Source organism: Cupressus sempervirens, chromosome 5 (genome assembly GCF_028749045.1).
Source record: "Cupressus sempervirens isolate cs-2001-9-10 chromosome 5, ASM2874904v1, whole genome shotgun sequence".
Classification (NCBI taxonomy): domain Eukaryota; kingdom Viridiplantae; phylum Streptophyta; class Pinopsida; order Cupressales; family Cupressaceae; genus Cupressus; species Cupressus sempervirens.
The window spans coordinates 631,911,645-631,937,411 of NC_143122.1; the positions used below are offsets into that span (position 1 = coordinate 631,911,645).

Consider the following 25,767-nt stretch of genomic DNA (forward strand, 5'->3'; position numbering starts at 1 on the left):
AGAATCGGCTGAAAACCCTGTCAAACAATCTTAAACATTGTAGATTTACGAAATCTTGAATTGAAATTGTGAGATCTTCAAAACCCAGAAATCTTTTCCTTTTTTGAAGGTAGGTTGACCTTGACCCAGAGAGCGAGACACATGCCCAAAAAGTCGACCTTGACCTGTACTGCTCCCACGAAATTTTAATTCGCGGATCTCACAAGTTCAATGAAAAGGGTATCCAAATCTGCACTTATATTCGTTGTTCCACACCTATACCTGCAAGAAAAATGGTTTTATTTGTTGGATGGGGGGTTTGCCTTAGTCAAACCCCAATTTGGAATTAATTTTGAAACTAAATTGAAATTGCAATATGTATAAACAAAGTAAATGGAACTATTCACCTTGCTTATATTGATATCCTTGTCGAGGATTCAAATCCTTGAATCCACATGTAGCTATGCTCCAAATGAATGTAGAATTGTGTATAGGATGTCTCAAATCAATGGCATTAGATCTTCAACACCAATCTTGGATGGATCTTGGATTAGGAAGAGGCTTGAATGGAAATGGATGAATCTTCAACAAGATGGCTCCATAGAGCTTCAATCCTTCAATGGCTACTACTGGATCTCCTTAATGAATTGAATGCTTGAAGATGGATGCTTGCATGAACTTGATAATGCTTGAATGCTTGATCATGAAAGAGTATAATTTCGTCTCATCTCCTTATGCCTTATTGTCTTAAGTCTTAGAGAAAATGAGAGGAGGCTTCCTTATATAGCGATCTAGGGCACAAACTTCTAGAGAAGGCTGATATGGGAGCATTAAATCTCAATTAACCTTAAACCCTAGAAATGGACCTAGATTAAATGTAATTTAAGAGTTTACCATTTCAGAGACCAAAACAGCCGTCCCGAAATTCTTCTGGATAATAGATTCAGTTGCACGAGATGGTATTGAATATATCGAGTAATTTAAATTCTTTTCGAAACCCAACATCCAAAAATCATGGAACCTTGAAATTTGGACCTGGGATCAAGGACAAGGTCGACCTTGACCTAAAATGTCGTCCTTGACTTTGAGGTTGTCCTTGACCCTGAGGTTAAGAATCTCAAGCTTTCAGACCAAAATGCCAAAAAAAGTACAAAAAGAAAGTGGAAAATGGGGCAAAATGGGATAAAAAGTCAAATCCAAGTCAAAGATCCATTCAAGGCATTTGACATGACCCCAAACCACTTACTTAGACGGCTAAACACTATTAACATGGAAGTGCTTCCATTTTAAGATGATACAATTCCCACACGAACTCAGGTTCTACAGTTGTCATTGGGAAAGTGGAGGCCAAATGAATTATTGCTTTTTTCCGTTGAAAGCATACCTTCTTGATAGGATGACTCTATTCTTTGAAGAAATTATGACATATCTTGACCTAAAGAGTTCACTGCAACATGAGAATTCCAAAGGGTGAGAACATCTTCTAGTGGCATTAAATCCATGAGGGTTTCATGATTTGACCAATGATGGCAAATCCATGGAGGATAAATGTTTCGAGTATGACTAAGATACTTTTTGAACACTTAGGTATGTTGGAAATGGTACGAACAGCTTTTATTTTGCGAAAAAATGACCAAAATCGAGTTTTCCTAGATCAATTTCATATGGGCAAAATGTGGCTCGTGGTTAAGAATGCAAGTAGATATAGATCGAAAGCATGTGGATAGAAAACTTCATGTTTAAAAATGAGAATTTTCCCAAAAATTGATATTTGGAAATGCATTTACATGTGGTGAAAACTCATCATTTTTAACTTGTGTAAATGTATAATCGGGGTTTTAAAGTCTGATTACGTAGTCAAGAGAAATGGACTTGGGCGAATTTGCAGATGAAATGAATATGAAGGTTGGAAATGAGAATGAATACTTGCATTCTTTGAGACAAACTTCATCATTTTCTTTATGAACAAACCAATTAATCGCTCTACAGCATGAGCAAAAAGTTCCCCCGCAATGTTTCATTTTACCATTGACCCCCCCACCTCAATTTGTCAAATCGAAGACCCTGAGCTCTTCCCGTATTAATCAGTGAGTCAGACTACCATGCCATTAGGGTGGGGGCCACTATTCTATGGTAGGCACCCCCACCCTGCTGCCTCGGCCTGCCCGAGATAACAAAATAAAAACAAGTTCATGAAGTATTTACAAAACAAAGAAAAGAAAAGACAATCATATCTCTTGCTTTGACTCAACTTTGATAAGTTTCAACACTTCACCGTTCTATATAATTTCGGTTTTGAATGATGAACCTTTGCATTTACATAGAATGAGAGTTTTGAACTTATTTAATAACTGTGAACAAAAATCTAGGGCTACATTTAAATAAATGGAAGAAAAAGAGCAAAAGAATGCAACAAATAAACAAAATGATCAAGAAATGCAAACAAAACCAAAATCTCACACTTGGAGAGCAAAGAGTAAAACTTGGAACAACAAGAAGCTAGAATGCAACTCTATTCTCCAAAATCAGGTTTTGGAGATGTGTTTGAGTGTGTTGATCAAATGCTTTGAAAACTTCAAACTTTAGCCCTAAATCATGGTTTGTGAGTGCAAATGCATGTGTTGAATGATGCAAATGTGTTTGCAAATGCCCTCACAAATGCAGATTGCTTTGCATATTTGAAAATGTCTCTTCAAGAGCAAATCGTGGTTTGGAGCTGCAACTACATGTGCTTGAAAATGCAGAAAATGCATTTGTAAATGCCTCTTCTTTCAAACGCCTAAGGAAAACACACTTTGGAAAATGCTTTACATGCCATGCCGTTGTCATAAATTGCCCTAATTGAAGATCTTGTAAACCAATGTATATTTAAAATATGCAAGCAATAAGCATTAAAACACACATCCAAGCAAAATCGGGGTTTAGAAGACCCACTGCATGTTAGAAATGTGAGGGATTTGGCAAACACATGCACTCATAAACTTGGACGCCCAAATGCAAAGGAAAGATTATGTTAAAACACAAACTTGTAAAAATTGGGCTTTACAAGCTCATTTGCATATTTGCAATAATCTTTTCAATGTAAATCATGGTTTGAAATGCATATTACATGTTGCATATTTGGCTTTCTATGCAAATCATGGTTCTTGGAGGCTTTTACATATTTCAAAAACACGTGTATTTGGCAAATTGTGGTTCTCAAAACCATTTATATGTTTTATATTTGACTTCATAAGAAAATAGCTTTTCTCCAAGACATTTGCATATTTCATTTTGCATGGAAAAGGGAAAATCGTGGTTTGTAGAGCAAAAAAGCATGGAAACCACTCCATCTACTTGTTTTAATGAGAAACAAGTAGTTTTGCAAGGCAAAACGTGTTTAGGAAATGATTACACATTGCATAATTAAAAATATGTTACATGCAACATGTAACTATCCACAAAACCACGATTTGCTTCTTTTTGTGAGAAAATACAAGCCAAAATGGGGGTTTGTGGATGCAATTACATGTGCATGAAACTTGCATGACTTAAGTTGCAATTTGGCACATGCTTAATTGATTCACTGAAGTGAATGTCACTTTATAGGTCCCATTACATATTTACACTAACATTTCTTACATTTTATGTGTAAATAGGTTGAAAAAGTCAAATTTCACTTAAGTGATCTAAATTAAAACATTAAAGTGCAACTCAACATCAAAATTTATTATTCATAAAGTGCACTTTATAACTTAAATTACTAAACTTAAAAGATCAAAAAGTGCAACAATATAACTTGAAAACATAACATAAAATGAGTCATATGTTTCAAAAAGTGCAACATAACATCAAGAATTATAAGGTCCAGTATTTAAAATATGCAGTGCGGGTTCTAAACCCCCATTACATATGCACTTAAATCTTATTAACTTTTGACTAACAACTCCAATTAAGCCCCAAGATATCTCGAAACAAGGGTGTGATTGAAATCAAGAGATTGATGGAAACAAAAAGACAAAAGCAATCCAAACAAACAATCAAGTATAGGCTAACAAACTGAAAAAACAAAAAACACTTCATGAGAACCTTCACTAAAAAGATTCATTATATGGATTGGAGATAATCATTTGATCAATCTTTGCCAATCGAATAGTGAGTTACCTTAGAGAAATATAAAACTTGATTGGAAAATTCTGTACTATTGCCTCCATTTTGTGATTGACAAAATGAATGACAACATAATTAAAGGCCCTTTATAATATAATTTAAATTTTTGCACCACTTAATTAATTAATTTAATCAAGTCGTTTATTAAAATTTTAAGGACATCACAAATCCTTGCCACCCAAAGAATGCTTGCCCTCAAGCAATCCATCATCAAACAATTTTCTCACTTTGAAACTAGTGTTACCCTGGCGTAGGGGTGCGGCGATGTGGGGGGATGTCGGGACGAGTTTTGGGTGCGGGAAAAAAATAGCCTCAATTTGGGGATAGCGGGGGGACAGCGGGGGTGCGGCGGTGAGGGAGCGGAGGGGGGGTGAGGGGGTAGGGGAGGAGGGGGAGTGGAGGAAGGGGGTTGCATAGTATATATATAATATATATGAGTGAAAATGCTAATTATGAAATGATACTTCAATATATTATATAACATTAACATACCAAATATAGTTGAATACAATGAATAGAGAAAATTGAAATGTGATTCACAAAACATAAGTTCAAACTTGAAACTTGAAACCTCATAACTATTACTAATGACCATTTAACAAATTAACTTAGTTCAAGTTGCAAGATTCAAAATTCATTCTTCAAATATGATTTTATGAATATCATATATCATAAAGATGCTCATGATGACAATGAGCCGAATAGCATGAAACAGTGAAATAATAATAATGTATCATAGCCATATCAAAGTGAGTACCCAGGAAGCACCCCGCAAGCACCCGGGAAGCACCCCATGAGCACCCAAGAAGCACCCTGTGAGCACTTCAGAAGCACCTAGGAAGCACCCCGCGAGCACCCACGAAGCACCCACGCACCCAAGCACCGCGTCCCCCCCGAGTCTTGACCGGTGCGGCAGGGGTGCGGCAGCGAAAAAACTCTCGGCGGGTGCTTACGCGCACCGGGTGCGCCGGGGTTTTGAAACTCCATGGTCCCAAACCAAGTGTGGACGTTGCAATATCCAATGGATGTTGTCAAGACAAGTGTTATTCTTCACTGCACCACTTTGACATCGACCTTTCCATGTCCAAAGTAACCAAGATCCTATAGAAAGCAATCATAAAACACATCAATGCTCTAATCCAAATCCTTCATGTAATCATGCTTGTCAATCTCTTTTGGAATCTCATAGCTCAAGTAAATCTTGTTGTATCTATGACATGGAGAGATTATAGTCATACACACACCTTATACACAACTGAAGGATGATTTCCATAGTCAACCAACTATAGTTACTCCAACAAGAAATCATCGACAGCATCTTCATGAACTTGATCAACCAACGGTAGGACCTTCTCATTCGGAGGGTCATTAATAGAACCTACATTTCCATCATGTTGATTGTTGATTGCTAGTTTGAAGAGATTTGTGCAAGTATCTTCTTCACCTTATTGGAAATTCACTTGTATTAATTTGAAAGGACAATTGTTGACTATTCTCTTGATCAAATCCTCTTGTGGTTATAGTGACGTCATAACATTATTCTTCATAGGCATAACTTTGTTCTTCATAGAGTTCATGGTGCTAAGAACCTGATTCTCGATCACCTGATTAAGATTGATGTTGCAAGTTCTATCACCTTTGGGAGATGAGTACCTCAACCTTAGGTCTATATAGTTGTTGATAAATATGTTTGTTTGACATCCACCATTAATCCAAACCTTCTTGATTTTCTTCAGTAATTCAACCCAATCCATTTTTATAAGCGCTCCACAAGATGGCAAGAATTTGGCTCTGATACCACTGTGATGCCCTGAAGAAAATCCCCACCTAAAAGGATCTCAAATCTCGGCCTGAAGACAATCTAGGCCCGAAGGCAATCTCGGCCCAGCGACCTTGATTTCAGCCCAAAGGCGACCTTAATCTCGGCCAAAAGGCGATCTCGGCTCCAAAGCAATCTTGGGTGAACTCTACTCTCACCTTTGTACTTGGCATACGGACACACTTTCTTCCTTCACAATTGGTTGGTCTTTTGTACGATAATTTATGACTTGGCATCTGTACCACAATACTACTCTGCATAGCCACTGTCTTCGCTCCTGCTTGCACACAGTTCTATGCAATGGATTGTCTTACGGATGATATCTCGACCAAATATCAAAAAGTTATTGATGTATGCTAGATCTGTTGTATAGTAGATAATTCAAGATATTCGGCTCTATTAATATGTGAGACACACAAAGATAAAATAATGATAGCACTTTAGATTACAAACTTGAGATTATAATGTCCCCAATTTAGCAGGTTCCTGTAGCCAAGGTTGGTCAGCTCATCATCATAACCCTCATGAGTTAACAGTGAGATTAGAGGGTCTCAATTGTAGAATTGCTATTTATAGCAAGTCCAATTTTGATTAGTTTATATTTTTGGCAGTGCAGTGGTGGCACAGTTGGTTGGTCGTCATTTGCATAGGATTGAGCTACTTAATGGTGGAGTTCATATTTATTGAATTATTAATGCAGCTTCATTATTAACGCACTTTATATTATTATATGTTACAAAATGGCCTTGTGAAGTTGAAGCTTCTTAAGAGAATGGCGCGTAGTTGATGCTAAGTTGTACAATTGAGATTATAAATATGACTCCCACTATGAGAATTGAGGACCCAATTTATCGCTTATTGCTGTTGTTATTTTTTGAGAGTTTTGGAGAATTAAATTGGTGCATCAATCCACTGCTTAAGTATAGTGAGATTGATTTGTTTTACAATCTGAAATTCGTTCTGAAATTCGTGCCTTCTCTTACTGTGGCTACTGTGATTGAGAAGAATTTGAATTTCATTTTGGGGTTGTAGCTCTCCAATTCTGCAATGACTATTTCTTGGAGACATTATCGAGCAGAGGTTGGTAATAATTGTTCTTGGGACTGGACAACAAGCAATTTGGAAAAGAGTCAGGCTTTGCAAGTACTGCTAGAGAAATGCCTAAGGGAAAATTGTATTCAGAGATCAATACCCTGGCTTGTGGTGCGAACCTTCCTACAAATATCTAACACTGTCATAGGGAAACCTGAGTGTTATTTTCAGATTAATATCAGGCCTGCTTATTGGGAGTTAAAACCCCATTCTAGCTGCAGAGAGAAGTCTTCTATATGGCAAACAATTGAACTTCTTGGACGTCATTCCTAGCATCAGTTGTGCATTGGAGAATTTGTGTGTTTGATTTGTAACAACACCAAAATCATTTGGCATGCACTAGAAATTCTAGCAAACCTACTATCATGGCAGGGAAAATTGGAAATGGCATCACCCGATGCAAGTCACTCTCCATATTTCAAACAGGTTCATGCTCCAATTGAATTGTGTAATACATGATACAATAATTTAAATGAAAATTTATGAATTATAGAGGTTCTCAATTTGCATTTAGTTGATGTTATTTTCACTGAATTCAATATTTGTATTTCGCTCAAAAAATTCAAAAAAGAAATAAATTTTTTTTAAAAAAATCATCTCTACATTCACCAACATAAACAGTAGAGACAGTTCAGGCTCTTTACAGTGGTATCAGAGCATTTTCCTGCCAAGCTACAGGAATTGGGTGCAACAACAGGTTGTTCAGTGCATTATTCCAATACTTGGTATTCAATATGTTGTGGATAAGCAGTTTATTATGGGTAGGCATTATACCCGTAGAGATCATACTTCTCCACCTAGGGATGGAAACCCAGATATTCAGTTTGATATTGTTGGCGATAGGGGTGTTGGTGATTCAGGTGGATTAGCTAGTACAAGTTTCAGGAATGCTGGCACAAGTTCTGAGATTGACACAAAGGTCAGAGAGACATTTATGGACTTGGCAGCTGGACAACACCATATTGCAAATGTGATGCAATAGCTTTCTAACACTCTGCAGCGGATTGTACTCCCTCAAGGACGGAATAGGGAGAGAGGTACTTGAGATGACTCTGTTAGTTCCCATAAATCTCGAGTTGATGACATGTCAAGAGCTGGTGACAGATGCAGAGTAGTTGACCAGATAAGGATTGATGAAAGGGTTGGTTATATTGGCACTTCTGACAGGCCACAAAGACCTACTTTCTTAAGAATTGAAACAGATGCAGTTAGTACCAAGACTGAAGTTGTACCCTTTGTGGATGATGTGATTGCACATATTGTTGAGTGGGATGCTCTTCCACAGGTTGTTAAGCAAAACCTGAATTTCAATAGATATCCGACACAGAAGCGTAAGCCAAATGTCAGATATTGAGAAAAAAACAAATGCTCTTCCACTAGTGGTGAATATTTGGAATAAACCAAAAATGTAATTCAAATAGAGATCAAGGGTGAAGAATGTTACGAGCACCATCCGTGGAGGCTCAGAAGTCAACATAATGTGTGAAGATAATGGAATTTCCTTGAGAAGCCAGCCATTTGGCCACCAAGATTTGAACTAGTAGACACCAACCAGCATGGAATCAAGCCATTGGGGATGTTAATGGTATAGAAGGTGAAAATTTGGACCAAGCAATTCACCCTGAATCTTGTGGTCATCACATTATAAAAGAAAGCATACGATGCTTCAAGAGAGGAGAGCTAGTAGTAGCCAAGGTGAACACAATTGGGAAAAGGATATGATCTCCATTACAAACAAGGGTCAAAAGCATGTGATTGACTGGAGGAACCAAGCTATCACTGAGTAAGCAGCTTCCTTGGATTCATCAAACTCACTGCCTAGAGAAGAATGGATGAAGAGCCAAGATCTGATGGAACTGAACAACAAAATAATGGACTTCAGTCATGCCTAGAGGATGGAACAGATTCTTTTGTGACCTATTTCACTAGAAAATGGACGACTATAAGGTATTTTTGTGAGCGCATAATTTGTTCGAAGCTACAACCCCCTAGTAAAGAGCAACAGCTGAAAATGATTTTACAAAGTTGAATAGCTTATGGGTATCAGATACAGTCTGTGGTTTGTAAACAACGACAACAATATCAGAGATATTTGACTTAGCAAAAGGAAGTAAAATTGCAGATAATACACCTCAAAGTACTATGGAAAAAAATATTCTATGTGCTGTGTACAAAATACTTATCAAGGGAAATCAATTTTACAAAAACTATACCCAAAGAAAAAGAAAATTAGAAAATAATTATGAATTTGTGGTGGAAAGACAAAAAAAATATTAAATACCAAAGCTTAAGGAAATTATAAGAGGACCAATTGTTATGTATGACCACTTCATTTTCTAAAGTGAAGATGGTTTCAACAAACTATAAACTGCACGAAATCAGCTAAACATCCAATTCACCATGTGGCCTCCAATTTACACTCCAATCAAACAACCAGTAAAATTCACAGTATAATAACCTTACCTTAATTTTGTACGGCGGTGGGATGTTGATAATATTGTACAATGTGCTGCACTTGGCACTATACACTCTTCTCTGTGCACTGCATGGCCCACTACACCATTTTTTGGGCAGAGTAGATCACTCTTTAGCTAGGACACTGAAGAATTTTCTTCTCCCCATATGACACAATTTGAGAAAAGGACATCAAGCTATAGTGAACTTCCTCCCTCAATGGATGGTAATCTTCCCAACTTAGCATACAACAGGCTTCTACCCTTAACATATGACACTTCCAAAGGATTTACTTCCCTATCATCAGGCAGAAAAAGCAAGTTGTATGCCTTAGTCTTCTTATCGCGGCCAATTATTCTCAACATTGTATGGTCTCCCAGCATACAACCTTGATCCATGTTCATCATACAACTTATTATTTTCAACATTGTATAGCCCGCTTGTGTTATTCCCAACATATAGCCTTCCTTGTAAAGTCACTTGATCCATCAAAACATACAGCAGGTTTCATTCATTCTCACTGTAGCAGAAAGTGCTTATCTTTACCACACAGCAATGTCCTTGCTTCATAGTACAGTGAGGTAAATTCTTCATGAAGCATAAAACTTTACTGTGTTGCATATGTTAAAATCAATCCAGAATCTCATTTTTTTGGTTTTGTCAAGACTCAAGACTACTTTTTGGCTCTAAAACCATGAAAATGATGTCCACCATGATGATCTACTGCATCAACGTACAATGTCTATTGTTATGATTGATATTATTAGTTGTCCAACTATCTATTCAGTGTTTGTATTAATTCTCTGCTCAAGTGAGTTATAAGCATTGGATAGATATAAGCATCAGTAGGTTGCCAGTTGGTATCCTCTTGACAAACATCAGGCTCTTTAAATATATTGTTCATCTTCAAGAAGTAGGATGATCTAGTCCGATCAAATCCGATCTCTGTCTAATAGTCTCCAGTCTTCTGTAACAATTCATGTGCATACAAAGACATTTTACTTGTATGCATCGCCATCTTTATTATTAATTCATATTATTTGAGTAATAAGATATAGCTGTGACCAGATAGAATTGTAATTATCTACTAGGTTCGTGCTAAATCTGTGTCTAGGAAAGTTATGTTACAATTCATAAAAGCAAGCACAGTTTTTTTAAAATGTAATCTCTAGATTTCTGAAAATTTCTGCATACATTTAGCAGTTTTGTACAGTCACAATTTTACGAATCACACTTTGTAAAGAGATTTCTCCTAAAAACTAATATGTTTCCGTAACACTTAATATAACATAAGATGAAAGGGTACCATCTTTTACAGAAACAAACCTTTCTAATGTCAATTTCCGAAGAGCACTGAAACTTCATGTACAGTTCTCCAACACCTTCCACCAGAAGAAGTGTTTTTTCTGCAACATCAACAGACTCGTCTGAAAGACCTAGTAATAGCAATGGCAGCAGCTGGGGAGCATATGTCCTAGGATCTAATGTATCATTAAGGCGCAGTTGATTTTCTCTGTCCTTGATATCAATTGCATAACCAAGCCATCCTGCAATATATGTAAAAAATAGCTGCAAAACACATAATTATTAGGTACATGCAAAATAAATTACTTAAAAATTAGACAAATGAATGAATCAAGGATAACAATGGATATTGTACCATCTACCAGTCTCCCACAACTAAACTACAAAACAAAAATTTCTGTTACATGTTTTTGTGCTTAGGTCTTAAATTTATAAAGACCAAATACTATCAAGGCCAGTTACAATTAAAGAACCAGTATGCATTTTTGTGATGCAGAAAGTTTCCAATACAAACACATTTGAGAGATTTATATGTGGCATTCCTGTTCAGACTAATTAATTAATTAATCAAACATTTGGGTGGCAAAATCAGTCTTATGTGAAGCTCCTTTTGTGAGAGCCAGGAACTCAGAAATTTTCACCAGGGTTATCTGATGCAAGAATATCCTAGAGGTCAAGCTATCTTGCGTCATCCAAGAGATCCGTCCTACTTCATTTCCTATTAAGTTTGCTGGCTATGTTCCAGCTACTGTGTATCTGTGAAAAGTGTATTGTCTGCTTTCATCTGCAGTTTTGTTAGTGTATTCTAGAGCTTGAGGATCTACTGCAACAACACAAAGTCTAGTGGTTAAGAGATTGGTGCCAAATGAGCACGTGTAGGTTGAAGCAGTCTTTATCTTTTCACCAGACTATGTCATGCAATCACACAAAACAAGATGTGTCGTTCAGTTAAGTTAGAATGTGCAAATTAACAGTTGCGCGCCAATGGCATATGGAGGTGTAGAGGCCTCAAAAACCCTCTACGAGAAAAGTTTGAAGTTTCAGCCCTTGTATCACTCTTCCTTGCGAGAGAAGTTTGAGGTTTCAGCCCTTGTAGCATTCTTCTCTGTGAGAAGAGTTTGAGGTATCAGCCCTTATACGATTCTTCTCTGTGAGAGAAGTTTGAGGTATCAGCCCTCACTCCACCCTATGTTATCAACCATGATGGACACATCTACTGGGAGCAGCCCTGATGGTTCTTACCACATGACTTGGTCGTTCAAAAGGAATCCTCCCTAGCTAAGGAGTCGATTTTTTGTAACTAGGTTGGATCCCTTCTTGGGCAGACCTAGAGCTACGATATGCTAATTGAACTTTGGCCTTAGCATTAAAGATTATTGATTAATAATATTATAATTATTATATTGATAATATAATTATTCTATTATTGTAAGATAATATAGTTATTGTGAGTTGTAATTATATTATGAGATAATATAATTATATCATTAATAATATAGTTTATTATTCTATGACAGAATAATTATATTATAATTATATAATACTAAAATAAATTATTATATTATATTGAGGAGCCCAATATTATTATAATATATATTAATGTCTAAATAATGAGAGCCCAAACTTTGAAAGGGTGGCGTCCCTTCATAAATCCCATTTGTTTGTTATGAAGAAAGATTTATCTTCCTCCCTTGGAAACATAGAAAAGAATATGCAATCTGCTTTATAAAGCAAATGATGTGCTTGGGAGAGATGATAAGAGTTTATCATCTATGGTTGGGAAGCCAGCAGATCTGATGGTTTGCCAGTTTGCCTATGGTCAATGAGCACCACTAGAAACCCAAGATTTTGATTATTGTATTTCAATTCATCTTATTTATCTATTTTAGTTCAAGCAGTAACATGGTATCACAAACAAGTTCAGTAAAGATCCCGAATTTATCAAAATTTTGTATGAGTCTATTAAAGAAGAATCATTCTAGTGCAGTGAGAATGAGACAAACCCTAAGCAATAGTGGCAAGGATATTACACATTCCCCCTCAACTCCATTAGGAGCAATGCCTCTTAACCCCGCTAGACGTATTGCCCGCACAATTCCATTTGATTTTGACCTAAGTTACTGATTCAGATGTGGATCTAGAAGCAGATGCGGGATGCAGGAATTTTTCTTTTGGGGGGGGGGGGGAGGTTATGCGGATGCGTGTGTGTGTGTGCGTGTTCAAATATATATATAAACCGGTGACTTGCAAACAAATAAGAAATCTAGGTTATGCCAATGCCCAGAAATGGCTGATTACTAACGAATCTGTTTATTAACAGCAATGACACCTTGAACCAAGATGTCCAAATATAATTCAATCAACAAATAGAGCCAAGATGTATATTAATATGCAACTCATGTCCATCTTGGCTGTAAGTATACTTGGATAACATGTAAATAAATGCCCAGAAATGTCAACTGCCATAGAGAACTAGATCCTCAACCAATAAATGAAAGTTGCAGAATTATTAATAGTTTGGCCAGCCACAAAACCAAAGACAAATCAATTCAGTCTGCCTGGACATATTAGCACAGTATGCCATACTAGAAGATCACATATTTTCCCTCTTAAGACACCAACATCATCAAGTAGAAAGCACAACAATCCTTGCCCGGACTCTGGGTGCATGTGGGTGGCATGCAAGTAGCATCCTGGAGCTATCCACAGGGCTTCCGAACCCACCAGGCATCCGCACGCACCAGCTTCCGCATCCAGGATTGCCGAGGATGAATCGATAACTTAGATTTTGACAGTACACTACAAATAGGATTATTCACAATACAAATCATTATCTACAATCGTCATTAGTCTTCCCAAATATTAATTGATGTATACTTATTGTTTGGAAGACAACTTTTTTCTTTCAAGGGAGATGCTATAATCAGTGTATAACTTTTGTTGTCATTGATAATATTGGTTGTCCAACAATTATTAATACCTTGTATTAAGTTGATTGTCACTCTCGGGTACTTACCTCTTGGCAACAATTGGGTCTTTAAAACATGTTGTGTATTGCCAAGGAAAGTAGTATGATATGGTTGGATGAGCTGGAATCCTTGGCCAACCATCTTCTGTATTCTTCTCTATAATAATTTCATGAAAAAATAAAGGCATATTTTACTCCAGCATCTAGTACACACTATCATCTTTATTAACGTTATGTCCCCATTTTAAGATAGAATTTTAATAATACTTAAATAAGGTAATGTTATTGAAAAAATTACAATGATAAATTATATATTAAAATTAGTATTAATATATACAAAATAAGAAATACTAATAAAATATTATTATAAGATATAAGATAAATAACAATATAATCTTATTATCAATAAAATAAGATCTAAAAATAAATAAAATTACAATGGATGAATAAAATTGTATACAAGAGATACTATTGTAGAAAGTAAATAAGTAAATAAATAATATAAGTTAACTAAATCTAATGAAAAGTCAAGAGATATGTAATAAAGAGACGCAACTCCTTCAAAACAAGATATAAATGAGAGGAGAGTTCATTTCAAAAAGAAGGAAGAGAAGGAAATGATAGGATTAAAAGAAGGAACAATGGAAGAGGAAAGTAATTGTTAATTCTGTAGCTTGTTAAAGCATACTGATCTGAGAACAGATCAATTCCATCTGAGATGGCATGATAAATATAGGACTAAGTAGTTTGCATTGCTTCCTTTATAAGATCAGCGCCAATCCTTAGGATGTTTGTTTAAGACTAAACTAACCTTAATTGTGTATGTTTGTGATTAAACTTAATCATCCTTAGAAAGTCGCCAACTTCTAGAGGATTAGGCAAATAATTTTGGAAGAGACATGTCCTTTCTAAGGACATGTACCTTGACTCCTATACTTATAGAGGGTAAGGATGAAGTCTAAGCACACACAAGATCAATACAAGTTTGCTCCTTAGTCCTTACTGCCTTCATACGAATTGCAGAAGTAAAACACAGAATTCTGATTTACATTTCTAATCCAGTTAAAGGCAATAATCTTAAGTTACTCACAGAAAGTTATAAGTAGATAGAGAGGGCAGAATTTAATTTATATTCAGTCCAAAGAATTTGCAGAAACTTTACATGGTATCAAAGCTCTGGTAGTCGAACCTAGGCTCAGCAAAATTCAGTAATCAGAGTTTATATATATATCTAGCAACTATCTCCTATCTTCAATGGCATACGCAATCAGACCCAAGGACAGGTTTGATAGGAAAGAACACTTTGATGCTTGGAAATTCAGAATCATGATGATCCTTGAAGAGAATGATGTAAAACAATTTGTTGATAATGCATCCAAACAACCGCCAGTTGAACCTCATAAATCCATCGGGAGCAAAAGAAATAAGAAAGCAATTCAAATCATATTGGATGGAGTTAAAAATGATATTGTACTCATGCTTACAAAACATCAAACAGCACTTGATATGATAAATGCATTACTAAATGCATATGAAGTCAATAATGCAACTAGGGTTCTCGCACTGAAAAGGCAACTAAATCACATTCAAATAAAGAAAGGAGAATCAATGAATTCTTACCTCCTAAGGGTTGCAAGCATTAGAGATGAACTATCAAGTATAGGAACCACTATTAGTGACACGAAACTAACACTAATGGTAATAGATGGATTACCAGGTTCATGGGAAACTTTTGCACAAGGAATAAGTGCCAGAGATAAACTTCCTGAGTTCAACAAACTTAAGGGCGATTGTCTTAAGAAGAATCCATAAAATTAAAGAAAGGGGGAAACTTAAAACAGAAGACGAAGAACTTCATGTTCTTAATACAAACTCTTATAAGGGCAAGAAGAAAAGAGGAAATCAAAAGAATGGAAAACCCAAGAAAGATCTATCCAGAATAAAGTGTTTCAAATGTGAAAAATTTGGACACTACAAATCTAATTGTCCTAAAAATTCTAAACAACAAGAAAACTATACAAATGTTACCAGGGAAGAAGATACCTATGATCCTGAGAATCGTGTATTGTACTCCTCACTATCAAATGAAATTTAAAGTAAAGCATGGGTAATTGATAGTGGATTTTCTAGACATATAATGGGATACAATGAAACACTAGACTCTTTATCAGAAAAGGTTAATGGTGAAGTTGCCATAGGTGATAATTCAGCACATTCCGTTGAAGGAATTACAAATTGCACTTTGAAACTAAAATCAAGAAATTCTCTTCTTCTCAAAGGTGTACTCTACGTACCATGAATTAAAAGAAATCTAATCTCAATTACAGCGCTTGAAGATGATGGGCATAATGTTGCATTCGTGGACGGCAAAGCATTAACTTTGGCAAATAACTCCTCAATCAAGAAAGCGAAGTTGATTGGTCAAAGAAAAGGATATTTGTACGAATTGAATACAGAATCTAGTCGACCTATTCAAGCCTTAATTCATGAAGATGCAGACATAAATGAAATATGGCACAAAAGATTAGGGCATCTGAATTTCAAAACCTTATCAAATATGGAGAAGATGGTCACTGAATTACCCAAACTAAATAAAGACCACTCAAGCATATGCAAAGGGAACGCTCTAGGTGAGAACACAAGAAGTCCATTTCATGATAGCACTAGAAAAACAAATAATGTTTTGGAATTATTTCATTCAGATTTATGTGGAACTAAGCCTGTTCCTTCTCTTGGAGGATTCTAGTATTATATTTTGTTCATAGATTACTTCTCTAGGAAAACATGGATTTACTTCTTAAAATGCAAAGAATCAAAAGAAATCCTAAAGAGATTTAAAGAATTTTAAAATTAAAACCCTTAGAACTAAAAACGGAGGGCAATATACCTCAAACTTGTTTAAAAAGTTTTGTAAAGAATCATGGATTAAGAGGAAGTACATTGTTCCTTATAATCCAAAACAAAACGGGGTAGCAGAAAAAAAGAATAGAACAATTATAGAAGTTGCTAGAGCTATGATTTTTGATCAAAATCTAGAATATTACCTTTGGGCAGAAGCCTCTTGTACTGGTGTTTATATTCAAAACAAAAGCCCACATTTTTACCTTAGAGTTAAAACTCCTGAAGAAGTATTTACTAAGGTCAAACCTAATATAAGTCATCTTAGGATTTTTGAGTGTCATGTATATATCCTTTGTTTACTGTACAGGTAAAATAAATGAACGCATACAGACAATAGAACGGAATAGCAGAACTCCTTAGATTATTCGCATAAGCCAGAACATTACATTATGCTTGATAAGATGAATGATCGTAGAAGATGATTTACAATGATCCCAGACGGAATATAAATACTATTCGCCGAACCTTCCTGAAGGAGTCTATCGGCCACAAACATTATGTCCGCTACAAACTATTTACCCATCGGCTACAAAATATAGAAACACCGATGACAATCACCTTGTCAGCTACAGAAACACCGACAACAATCCAGTCAGCTGACACCATCCCCCCCAAAAAGAAAAGTCGTCTCCTGACGACTAACAAAATATCTGAGACAAATTAACAAACAAAATACATTAACAAAGTGACTACAACAAGAAAAATCTGCTTCTGTCACATCACTTCCACATTCATCCCGTTACATTTGTAGCCTCTACTAACACAATACTGTCTTCTCAATAAAGCTGACCTTGATAGCCACCTGTGCTACTTTCTTTGTTTTCAATTCCTCGATACCCTGAGCCAAGTGTCACTGCACTGCCTCCAACTGGATGATTAGCTCCTCCCGAGCTCTCTACGCATCCACCGAGACAGCCTCTTGGCCAACACCTACTCCCAGTCCCTCTGGTACACAGAAAGTCCATGCCTGCAGCAACTTCAACTCTTCTCAACTAGTCAGACTCCCACGACTGATATCCGCAACCACTGATGCTTCCCCTTCCCTTTGGCATCATCTGCTACTCATTCTGAACAACTTGAATCTGTCATTGTTTTTTTTTTTTTTTGTAAGAAAACCCCTCACACCCATCTTCTACACAAACTTGAATAATCTCTCCTCAGCAAATGAGAAATAGAACTCCAACAATCTTTCGCTGAAGATGGCATGGAATAATAACAACAGTGGTATATTGTTTTTCACCCACGGCAATTAGATTGAAATCCGCGGCCTCCAGATAACACCGTGGGAACAGGTCCTCTACCAAATGCAACGAAGAGGAATCGAAACCCGTGGAAGATGTAGAATTCGTGGCTTGACAACCCCGCGGAACACCTCCCGCAGAGCACCTCTCGCGGATTTTTTTTTTAATTTTTTTTTTTTTGACAAAAATAAAATAAAAAAATAGCACCTCAATTTTGCCTCCACACGTCACCATTCTGCAATGACGACAACAAGGGAATCATCTGATCATTTTGTGACGGTGACGGCAACGGCATCTTCCTGGCACGGTAGGATCCGTTGACTGCGTGAGGTACCTCTTGCCCGTCCAACGTCCCCAACTTTACCACTCGATTGTAGCCGACCTCCCAGATCTGATATGGTCCAACCCATCTTGGCTTAAACCTTTCCTGTTTGCTTTCATTCCGATCGTCGTACTTGAATACCAACTGCCCCGGCTGAAACCTGTTGAGTTTGTCATGCCACGCCTTATGCCTGTTTTGTGTCACCTCCGTCGCCCACTGTGCCTACGATCGTCGCGCATCTAGATAATTTCTTTGTTGTTGGCACCCTTCAACCAATTTTATGGTGCGATGCATTCTTTTCTTCTTGTGCAGTCCGTTCACCGTGTACCAGACGGTGGAATTTTTATTTTTTCTAGGTTTGTATTGTATGTCCTTCCCTTCTTTAGCCGTAACCTCCTTTGCGTCATCTACTTCTTTGTATTCCTTCGAACACTCATTTTCCTCCTTTCTCTCACCTTCGTCGACCCTTAGCATATTACAACTCGAAAAGAGTTCGTAGTCTTCTATTTGCCAGTGGTAAAGACCATTCACCGAGTCTAGGTCATCATCATTTGATCCCCCTTCTAGTCTCAATATTCCTTCTTCATCCGGTTCCATTCTCTGCTTTCCTTCGTCGTGACTTCTTTCATCGTCACTGTCGCCTTCACCTTCTGAGTCTGACAATGTTGCCTCCTCACCTACCATTTGTGTGTGCAGGTCAATTATGAATCTTTTGCCTCCACGCTCCATTGATAGGGTATTTCGTTTCCAATCATGTTTTACTTTTGCTTGCACCAACCAATTCCGTCCGAGAATAGCATCATATCCTTTTCTTTTCAATGGAATGACCACAAAGTCCAATAAAAATGACTGTGTTCCAATAGTGACTAGTTGCACCCTTAAGATTCCCAACGGTTTGATCCCGTGCTGGTCTGCCATGATCAACTAGAATGTAGGTGGCCACAGTGTCGGCTTTCCCAACTTCTTCCAAGTATCCTCCGGCAACACATTCATGCCGGACCCTCCGTCGACAATTGTGTCTGTCAAAACATTTCCCAAAATCCCCATCTCGACAACCGTCGAATGTCTTCCCGTCATGAGTGCCAGAAGCATTGGGTTTGTTGTCGTCATTGGACTACTGTCCCTTCCTGTGTCCTCTGTTGCTTTCGGAAATGGTGTATGATTCAGAATGGCCGTCCGTGACTGGAGCATTGTGATAAGGAGGTCACTTATCTTGACCGGTATCTCCGTTTGTAAGATCTGTCATACAATGTTTTGTTCTGCGAAGTTCCTTGCCAAGGTGGCGGTGATGTCCTTCAATTGAGATGTCCCTGCCGACAATGCCTTTCCAATTTTCGCCTGCACTTCCCCCAATTTTCTTTTTTCCTCCGCCGGCAGTTTTGCTTGCCTCTGCATAATTGCCAAAACCTCCTCTTCATCCGTGCCGACAATGATCAAGTTTACTCCAGACTTTGGGCACTTGGCATCTTCATGGTCACCGAGTCCGCACCATCTACATAATAATTTTGGTGTGTTTGCCGCTGTAGAATCCCGCGCAAAATGACCCCACAAATTACATGCTCGGCATTGAACGATCGATCATCCGTTTGCATCATACTGGGTTCGACTTCGGCTCCCATTATTATTGTTATTGTTCGCATTGTTGTTATTTTGCCCTCTGTTATTATTCCTGTACCCTCCGGATGTGGCACCTGCGCTATTCGTATTTCCATTACTGCCTGACGGGGAAGCCTCATGTGTAAGAAGCACCTGCAGAGATCCTCTTGTCTTCATGTTAAAGGGGCACTCTTTTGTCGAATGGCCCATGATCTGACAAATGTCACAAAATTGGTTCTTTGGACACGATCCCTTAGTATGACCGTCGGTCTTACACTCTGTGCACCATAGCTCACTGCCTTTTGGCTCCTTCTACATGTTTTTAAACTCCTTCATCATGCGGATCATGTCCTTCTATAGGGCACGAACCTTCTTACTGTTGCCTTCATCGTCACTGCTATCACCTCCGGCAGGCTCGTCGTCATCCGAATCAGATGAGCTAGTCTTCGTCTTCTTTGTCTTCAGCTCACTTTCGAGGTCCAATGCTCTATTATAAGCTTCCGTATATGACGACGGTGGCACAATTTTCATTTTGCTTCGCAACTTCGACCGTAGGCCTTCCACAAACCATCTTTTCTGAAGTTCGTCCGCCGACTTACTTTCCATTTTGTTTATCAAGTCTTTTAATTTCCTGGCGTAAACGTGGACGGTTTCGTTCTTCCCCTGCTAAGTATTGAAGATCTCTGCTACAATTTCATTATCATCTCGCAACAGTTTAAATTCTGTCAGAAACTCCTTTTTAATGTTATCCCAACTGTTTAGCTTTTGTGGATCTGTATCAATAAACCAATCAATTGCTACGCCCCGTAGGGTGGCCGAAAATTGCCTCATCCAGTCGTCTTCATCAATTATCCCATTTGCCTTCCAAATCGTTTCACATGTTTTGCAATGTCGAATGGGATCAGCCGTACCATCGCCATTGAACTTCGGCAATTTTTCTTTTGGTCCCGCCATCACAATTCGTTTTTGTAAACAGGCGTTGCTCGGTCCTACAACACTGCCGCTCTTCACTCCCACACCGGCGGTCTGCACTCCCACACCGTCAAACTCAACAACTGCGAACCTTGGTGAAGAAGGGTGTTCTGAAGTTGTCCCCTACGGAAGTATATCCCGAACGAAGAGTTCACTCCACGCTCTTGCTCCGTCAGCACTCTGAGCCGTGCGAGTCGATGCTCTTCTGTCTGGATTCTCTTCCCTCGGCGAACACAAATTCAAAAACTCCTCCCGTGCTTCTTCCACCAATTCCACCCGCTGCCGAGTTTCCTCCAACAAATCTTCCATGCTACGGTTTCCGTCAGCACTCTTCTGAAATCTTCGTCGGCATTCGGCTTGCTATGCCAAAATTAAATTCTCTTGCGCAGTACGGATTCCATCTTTTCCCTTGACCTTATTCCAATCCTTGTTAAGCTGATTTGGCATTAATCTTCATTCCTCCCATCTTCCAGGTTCATAAGGCAACTGCACCAAATGTTTACCGTACAAGTAAAATAAATGAACGCATACAGACAATAGAACGGAATAGCAGAACTCCTTAGAGTATTCGCATAAGCCAGAACATTACATTATGCTTGATAAGATGAATGATCGTATAAGATGATTTACAATGATCCCAGACGGGATATAAATACTATCCACCGAACCTTCCCGAAAGAGTCCGTTGGCCACAAACATTATGTCCGCTACAAACTATTTACCCGTTCGCTACAGAATACAGAAACACCGACGACAATCCAGTCGGTTGGCATCCTTTTTCCAAAAGAAAAGAAAACCAAATTAGAACCCTCTAGGAGGTAAGGTATTTTTGTAGAGTATAGCAAAACATCTAAGGCATATAGGATTTTGATACCTAGATAGAAAAGTATTGAACTTAGTAGGGATGTAAATTTTGAAGAAGATCTAGCATTCAAAAAGCCCTAAGTTCTGAAGAACCTTCTCCTTTACATAGTTCTAAAAGAAATATTGAATCTAGGTCCTAGAGGCAAAACTTAGAAGAAATTAAAGATGAAATTCAAAATCTAAATCTTGAAGAAACTCAAAGTTCAAAGAAAATAACACTTTGGGCCATTAAAACAGTCAAGGCAGTACAAGACTTTGTTTCACCTTCTGGAATAGTCAGAGAAAGTAAAAGACCTAAAGGAAAATCTGTTGTTTCTTCCAAGTGGATATTTAAAATAAAGCATGCTACTGACAATAGCATTGAGAAGTATAAACCTAGATTTGTAGCTAGAGGATTGTCTTAAAAAGAAGGGATTGATTATGAAGAAACCTTTGCTCCTGTTGCTAGATATACCTCTGTAAGAGCAGTCTTAGCAATTGTCGCATTGAAGGGATGGAAAATACACCAGATGGATGTAAAAACAGCATTTCTAAATGGTAAGATTACAAAAGAAGTATATCTGGAGCAACCTGAAGGATTTGAAACCCATGATCCTAACATTTTTGTTTGTAGGCTCAAGAAAGCTCTCTATGGGCTTAAACAAGCTCCAAGGGCTTGGTATGAAAGAATTGATAAGTATCTCATCGGCTTATGATTCTCCAAGAATGAAGTCGATCCAAATTTATATTATAAAAGAGATAAAGATGATATGGTAATTCTGATACTGTACGTTGATAATTTATTAATAACAGGTGATGATCATCTTATAGATCAGTCCAAGAAAGATTTAATTAGAGAATTCGAGATGAAAGACTTGGGACTTCTTCATTACTTCCTAAGGTTGGAAGTACGACAGAATTCTGACAGTATCATACTTAATCAAAGGAAGTATACATAACACATTTTGAAAAGATTTGGAATGTGGAATTGCAAATCGATGTCTTCTCCAATGGAGACTAATCTACATAAACTTAAAGAAGCAGCTACAAAATCACCTTCCATAGATTCTACTCTCTACAGACAGATGACTGGGTCCCTTATGTACTTAGTAAATACAAGGCCTGATATTTGCTATGTTGTTAATGCCTTAAGCTAGTTTATGTGTGAGCTAAAGGAGACTCACCTAGTTGTAGTTAAACATATTATGAGATACAACAAGGCACTCTTAATTTTGGACTCAAATACGAGAAGGTTGGCTTAGATTTACATGGATTCACTGACTCAGATTGAGGTGGAAGTGTTAAAGACGGGAAAGTACTTTAGGATGATATTTCAGTTTAGGATCAGCAATGTATTTGGGATATGCCAAAAGCAGTCTTCAATAGCTCAAAGCTCCACAGAAGCCGAATACATTGTAGCAGCAATGGCCTCTCAAGAAGCAGTTTAGCTAAGAGAGTTACTTGTGGGATTATTTGGGCAAGCCATCAATCCTAAGATTATTCATTGTGATAATTAGAGTTCCATCAAGCTTTCAGTGAATCCAGTGTTTCATGAGAGGTCCAAACATATTGAAATTCCTTACCATTATGTAAGAGATATGGTACACAGGAATTCTGTAAAATTAGAATACATTTGCACTGTAGATCAGATAGTAGACATACTCACCAAGCCTCTATCTAGAGTATAGATAGACCACTTCAAGAGAAGACTTGGTATGGTTGAATTGTAATCCATTTGTATTCTTTAAATTATTTTATTTGTCAAGATATTGATTGTTATGTGCTCCACCATTTGTTAATTCCTTGTAACTTTGACAAGACAAGTGTTTTGATTTTTAGATCAATCTGATCTGGATGCATGAATTCCCTTAAGTATTGGTCACTAGAACATATTGTCCCCTCTAGACAAATTGGCGTCTTCCTTGTGGCTTTTATAAGCCTTCTTATTTACTAATGTGGTTAGTTACTAACCATTAGTAACTCTTGGAATGGGCACCAATCTTGAGGAAACAGTCATGTTTTGAAGTAGACTGACCTAGAGAGGGACATGTCCATTCAATGAACATGCCCCTTCAATGGACATGTCCATTCAATGAACATGCCCCTTGAGTAAGGTATAAGGGAGGGCTAAATTGAAAATTAGAAGACACACCAAAATCCATAAGTCTACTCTTCTAGCAATCTACCCAAATAGGATCATCTATAGGAGTGTAAACATTTGCAGAAGATCCATGATATTAACATGGTATCGAAGCCAAACTGTAAATGTAAGGAAACAATTTTTTTTACAAGAAGAAGAAAACATGTAATGTTTATATTAAAACCTTTGCATAAAAGCTTGATAAGGAAAAGAGAGAATCCTCATCTACTAAGGTAGCAATGCAAGGAAGTAATATTGATTGCCTATGAATGATATAAATGGTGATCTTTATAAGGCAACTTCAAACATAGATTCATCTCTAATCAAACAATATAAATAATTACTAAAATGAAAGAAAATACCAGGTCTAGGCAAGAAAAATTCTCTACAGGCAACGATAGTGTTTAGGCAATCCAACATTTATATGGACAATGACAAATGACTAGAAGGGCTTCCTGTACGAACCACTCCAGAGCCATCTGTTATAACAAAGAGTTTGGTTGGAGAGACTTTATACCTAAATGAAGACCAAAGATCTCTGCAGCCATAGTTTGACGGAACCACTAAAAAGCCATATTAACATCAATAGAATCAATATTATGGTATGAAGAAAAGAAACAAAGAGAAGGCTATGACTTCAATATATGTAAAGATGGTTGAGAAACCAATACATATAAAGTTGCACATCATAAATTACTTAAGCATGTAGACAAACTGAAGACGAAACATTTTTGTCTCGTATTCAAATCGAAAGGAGACATAAGGTATGTATTGGGACACCAAAAAGGGTATAATGTTGCCCTTAATTAACATATATGTTAAGTGACGTTGTTATGGTTAATATATGTCGTGACACCATTGTGTCTCAAGGACTAGGAACAACATGTATAAGGCTGGGAATGATGGAGGAACATGGAATATATAGAAGAGAATCAATAAAAGATATAATGTCAACTGCAACTATATAGACGACATACATAGCCGGTATCAGTAGATGACTACTGCATAGCAGCATGGAGGGATTATCATACATTAAATTATTCTTTAATATATTCTAAGACTACATTGATCCCATCCGATTGAAGAAAGAAGAATAATATCTACAATATATTATTGCGAGACATACCTAGCCAACAATTTCTGAAACAGATTACTATATTGCTACAAGACTGAGCAGGATTAATGTTACCGCAGGAACAATGTGGTCTATAAGATGGAAAATCAAAGTGAAGGAAGCAGATGTCATGGCTGGTGATGTTTTTAATAAGGAGTGGTTCATTTATGTGTGAATTTCTCTCCTTGGTATCATTATTCTAGTTTGTAACTATCACCTAGTTGTATGTCATGGCAATCGAGTAGCTAAGCAATTTCCATTCTTTATGTTGACAATGAGCTTTATCCTAACTTGGCTTGTGGAATTCAAAGGGTTTGTTGTATTAAAATGGCTTATTATCAAGGATGTCTTGCAAATAAGAGAAATAGCTAGTTATCTCATACCAACTAGGAGCGACATGAAATAATTGGCAGCCCGTGACATGCATAGTCAGTTCAATCAGAGATTGAAGATGGGAAAATTGATTCATTCATTCAAGCAAAGACCAAGGGTCAAGGGTCACTACAGGGGCACGTATCTACGGCCACCAAAATATCCACGGCCTAATTGTTCAAACCAGGGAAAGTTCACGTTAAGTAAAGCATGACTCGCCAATAAGGAAGCCTACTCAAAAATGTGTGTAGGTTAGAGAGGGATGATTCACCAATGTGTACCATTTTATTTATAATTTCAGAAGAGCGTGGATTGGAGGGATGGTTACCATCTTTACTCTCTATATTATATTATAGTAGAGGAAATTGAATGTGGATTCGACCATTGAGAATTGAGAATCCCGCTATGGTATTGCTCAGTTTTCAAAGTATCTGAGAAGTATTAGTAAATAATATCAAAGAGAAATAAAGAGACGTGTGACATCTAGACCACCACCTTTG

The 25,767-nt window shown here is 37.4% G+C and overlaps 1 protein-coding gene across 6 annotated transcripts in view; it reads right to left on the bottom strand.

Annotated features, from left to right (window-relative positions):
* LOC149557486 (uncharacterized) overlaps positions 1 to 25,767 on the bottom strand; it is a 292,999-nt gene that overhangs the window by 150,276 nt on the left and 116,956 nt on the right. For all 6 annotated transcript variants that reach the window (XR_016364886.1, XM_089832140.1, XM_089832139.1 and 3 more), the window contains exon 8: positions 10,820 to 11,062. Coding sequence is in view for 5 of the 6 variants with exons in the window: in XM_089832140.1 (XP_089688266.1) it covers positions 10,820 to 11,062 (243 nt within the window). In the remaining variant the exon portion in view is untranslated. The remainder of the gene's footprint in view (positions 1 to 10,819; positions 11,063 to 25,767) is intronic.